Raw genomic sequence first — 2722 nt, 5'->3', positions numbered from 1 at the left:
AGCGCACCGCCGCTACACGTCGCTACTGGCAGTGTTATGGCGCCACACGCTGGCGCGTGCAGCCGCCGGGCGGCAAGTCGGCAGCACCTGAGCAGGGCCTCCTGCACACGGCGCCGCCGGCCCCTCCAGGGAGGCCGCGGTTCGCCTCGGACATCGCCAAACAGGCACCCGCTGGGCTCCACCGAATGGATCCGCTTCCCCGCCCAGCGGGCCGGGCAACGAAGGCGACAAAAAAAATGGCAACGTGGACGCGCAGCGGCGCACAAACCCGCGGCGCAGCATTCCGCGATGGCGGGCCCAAAGCCACCGCGGGCACCCCGCGGAGGCGCACGGCGCACTCGCAGCAGTCGGCGCGCCGCCGCGGCGCCAAGCTTGTAGCCAGTCAGGCTGGCAAGGGCTGAACTCGGGCACCTGCGGCCGTAGGCGTTCATTCTTCACTTGAGAGCTGCTGGGCGTTCTTTTTTATTTGTTCAAATGTAACTGTTCTTCCGCTGCACCTGCGGCCTCATCGCCCTTCTGAGGAGACCGCGGCGGCAGCAACTTTCCCTTCGCGCGAGGAATCGGAAGTTGAATCCGAGTTCTCTTGCTGGCCCGTTCCCCCCCCCCCCCAAAGAGTGGCGCAAGAGAAAAGTCAAAAAAAAACTAGGAAAAAAAGGAAATAAAGGGCGCACCCTCCACCGCCAGACGGGCGGCGCCATCCACACACATTGTCGTTACAGGAGGATGGCGGACGAGAGCTCGGGAGATTGAACGGACCACAAGGGAGCCAAGCCGGTTGTTTACCAAAATGGAGCCCACGCACCTCCGGTCCCTACGGGCTGAAGCAGGCTCGTCGGGCCGCACAGGAGAGTAAGTGCTCCGGCGACTACTCGCGCACAAGCTGTTCCTGAACCACAGCGTTGTTTTGGGCGCCGCTTGGCCCTTGTTGCGGAATCTGCCAATATGTATGCTCAGGGCGCGCGCCCGGTGACGAAGGTTAAGGGGCAGTGCAGACACCGTGCGCCTCGCGTCGCAGGATCTTTGGCAGTGGTTCTGCCGCGCCCTCTTCATGGTCGTCACGTGATCTTTTTTGGGGGCGCTGCCGTCATACATGGCCAAACAGTCCCTGAGCGTGACTTCTATCATGCGCCGCGGGAATCATACGACCTCTCGCCTGCGGGTGCAGGGGGGGGGGCGTTCTTCTGTATTTTTCTTTTATCTTCCTTCGTCTGCGAGGGAAGTATCTTTCCCCTAGCGGGACTCGCAAAGCCGTTTGGCATGCCCCCCGCGTATGCCGGGGGAGCCGCCGTGGCGCACGCCGCTTCCGGCGCCAACAACTATTCCGCCCTCCGTCCGCCGGGGCCCATCCTTACGTTGGAGCCAGGGTCTGTTTGAGCGCCCGGCTGGCTGAGGCGGCGGCTGCTGACCGCACACGACCCGGGAGCAGAGGGGTCGCTCCGGTAGGGCGCGCTGCTTCCACGTGACTCGTTTCACCTGCAAACGGTAGGGGCATTTGGGTGGTCGTTCGCGCCGAAAGTGGGGAGTATTCCAGTAGCTGCGGTGCGATAGGAGTGCCTGGCGGGGGTGATCTGGGTGAAGCCTTGGAGCATGCGCGCGTGGCACAGCTGGCGAGTACACGTTTTGGAACGCACGGGCACTCCAAGCGATTGGAGTGGTCGCGAGAGAACCCAGTTCACCACAGGAGCCTTTGGGGTGTGTTGACTGCAGCAGTGGGCCTTTGTGCCAATTGAAGTGGAACTGCGCGCGGCAACGCTTGCCACTATAAGCGGGGCATCGAAGGCCGAGGGCGCGCTAGTCGACGCGCTCTCGCAGCGGCGGCCGCGGTTGTGGAGAAGGCGACGGGGTTCTCGCGCGCGGTGCGGTGAGGGCCTCGCGCACCGCATTCACACTCGGGGGGCGGGCCTATCGCGTGCTTTGTCGTCATGTGCGCACCCGAAACGCTTCTCCACCAATTTTCGTGAAGCCGAATTTCGGGCAGACGATTGCGCGCTCCTCTGGCGCGTCGGCCAGAGCTCCTTCAGCCGCCCTTAGAGCCCGCGCCTCGCCGAGGCCATGGTGGCTAATCACAATGCGCTCTCTGCGCATTTGGCCGCCTGGCGCGTGGACCTCGAAGCAGAGGGGCAAAGCGGTGCCTGGCCCGCTGGGACTACCAGTGGGGCAGCCGCGTGTTTGGGGAGGGTTTCCATGAGAAGGGGGTCCTCCACGTTCGGGGCGGCCGACACCACCGATACTTTTTGGGGGCCTGTTGGCTGCGCGACGACGCGGCGCGGCCGACCCAAGTGAGGCGAAGCGCCCGCGCAACACTGCGTCAGAATCAACTCCCCTGCACGCGTCGGCGGGGCTGTTTGCGGACTCGCGCCATCTACGACGAGGCGCCGGCGCTGGCTGTCGGGTCCTGCGGGGATAATGGCGGCCTCCTGAGTTTTTTCGCGCGGCGAATGGAAATGAGGGTGCCCGTCATCCGCAACGGTGCGTCCTGATCTTCCCCCAGCGCTGCTTTCGCAAGTTCATCAGCGGACTCGATGTGTGATGGGCACCGGCGTGCCCCAAAAATGAAGTCAAAGCGCAGGCGCACGCGCCACGACGGAGCGGGCCAGCAATGAGGCTCCAAATGCGGCGGAGCACGCCGTCCGTGACCCGGGTCGGACCAGTTTCAGTCGCGCTCAGAAGAGACAGGAAGTCGGTGAACACGGCGGCGGCGCGTCTGCCAGACGTGGCCGGG

General features: G+C 64.5%; 3 protein-coding genes across 3 annotated transcripts; 1 reads left to right on the top strand and 2 right to left on the bottom strand.

The window, feature by feature from the left end:
* On the top strand, positions 1 to 401 carry Tco025E_09279 (uncharacterized protein; the record flags this gene model as incomplete). Its single annotated transcript, XM_029376100.1, has 1 exon — positions 1 to 401. A coding segment is annotated over one exon (401 nt), but the record flags the coding sequence as incomplete, so codon positions are not given.
* Positions 402 to 642: 241 nt separating this feature from the next.
* On the bottom strand, positions 643 to 1125 carry Tco025E_09278 (uncharacterized protein; the record flags this gene model as incomplete). The annotated part of the gene is made up of 1 exon (XM_029376099.1): positions 643 to 1125. The coding sequence occupies one exon, from the start codon at positions 1123 to 1125 to the stop codon at positions 643 to 645; it is 483 nt and encodes a 160-aa protein (XP_029223788.1).
* Positions 1126 to 1469: 344 nt separating this feature from the next.
* Positions 1470 to 1883, bottom strand: Tco025E_09277 (uncharacterized protein; the record flags this gene model as incomplete). The annotated part of the gene is made up of 1 exon (XM_029376098.1): positions 1470 to 1883. One exon carries the CDS (start codon positions 1881 to 1883, stop codon positions 1470 to 1472), a length of 414 nt encoding a protein of 137 aa, XP_029223787.1.
* Between the last annotated feature and the right edge of the window lie 839 nt (positions 1884 to 2722).

The sequence above is a fragment of the Trypanosoma conorhini genome (assembly GCF_003719485.1).
Source record: "Trypanosoma conorhini strain 025E chromosome Unknown Tco_14.4_contig_01049, whole genome shotgun sequence".
In the NCBI taxonomy this organism is placed as follows: Eukaryota; Euglenozoa; class Kinetoplastea; order Trypanosomatida; family Trypanosomatidae; genus Trypanosoma; species Trypanosoma conorhini.
This window is presented reverse-complemented; position numbering and strand designations above follow the sequence as displayed.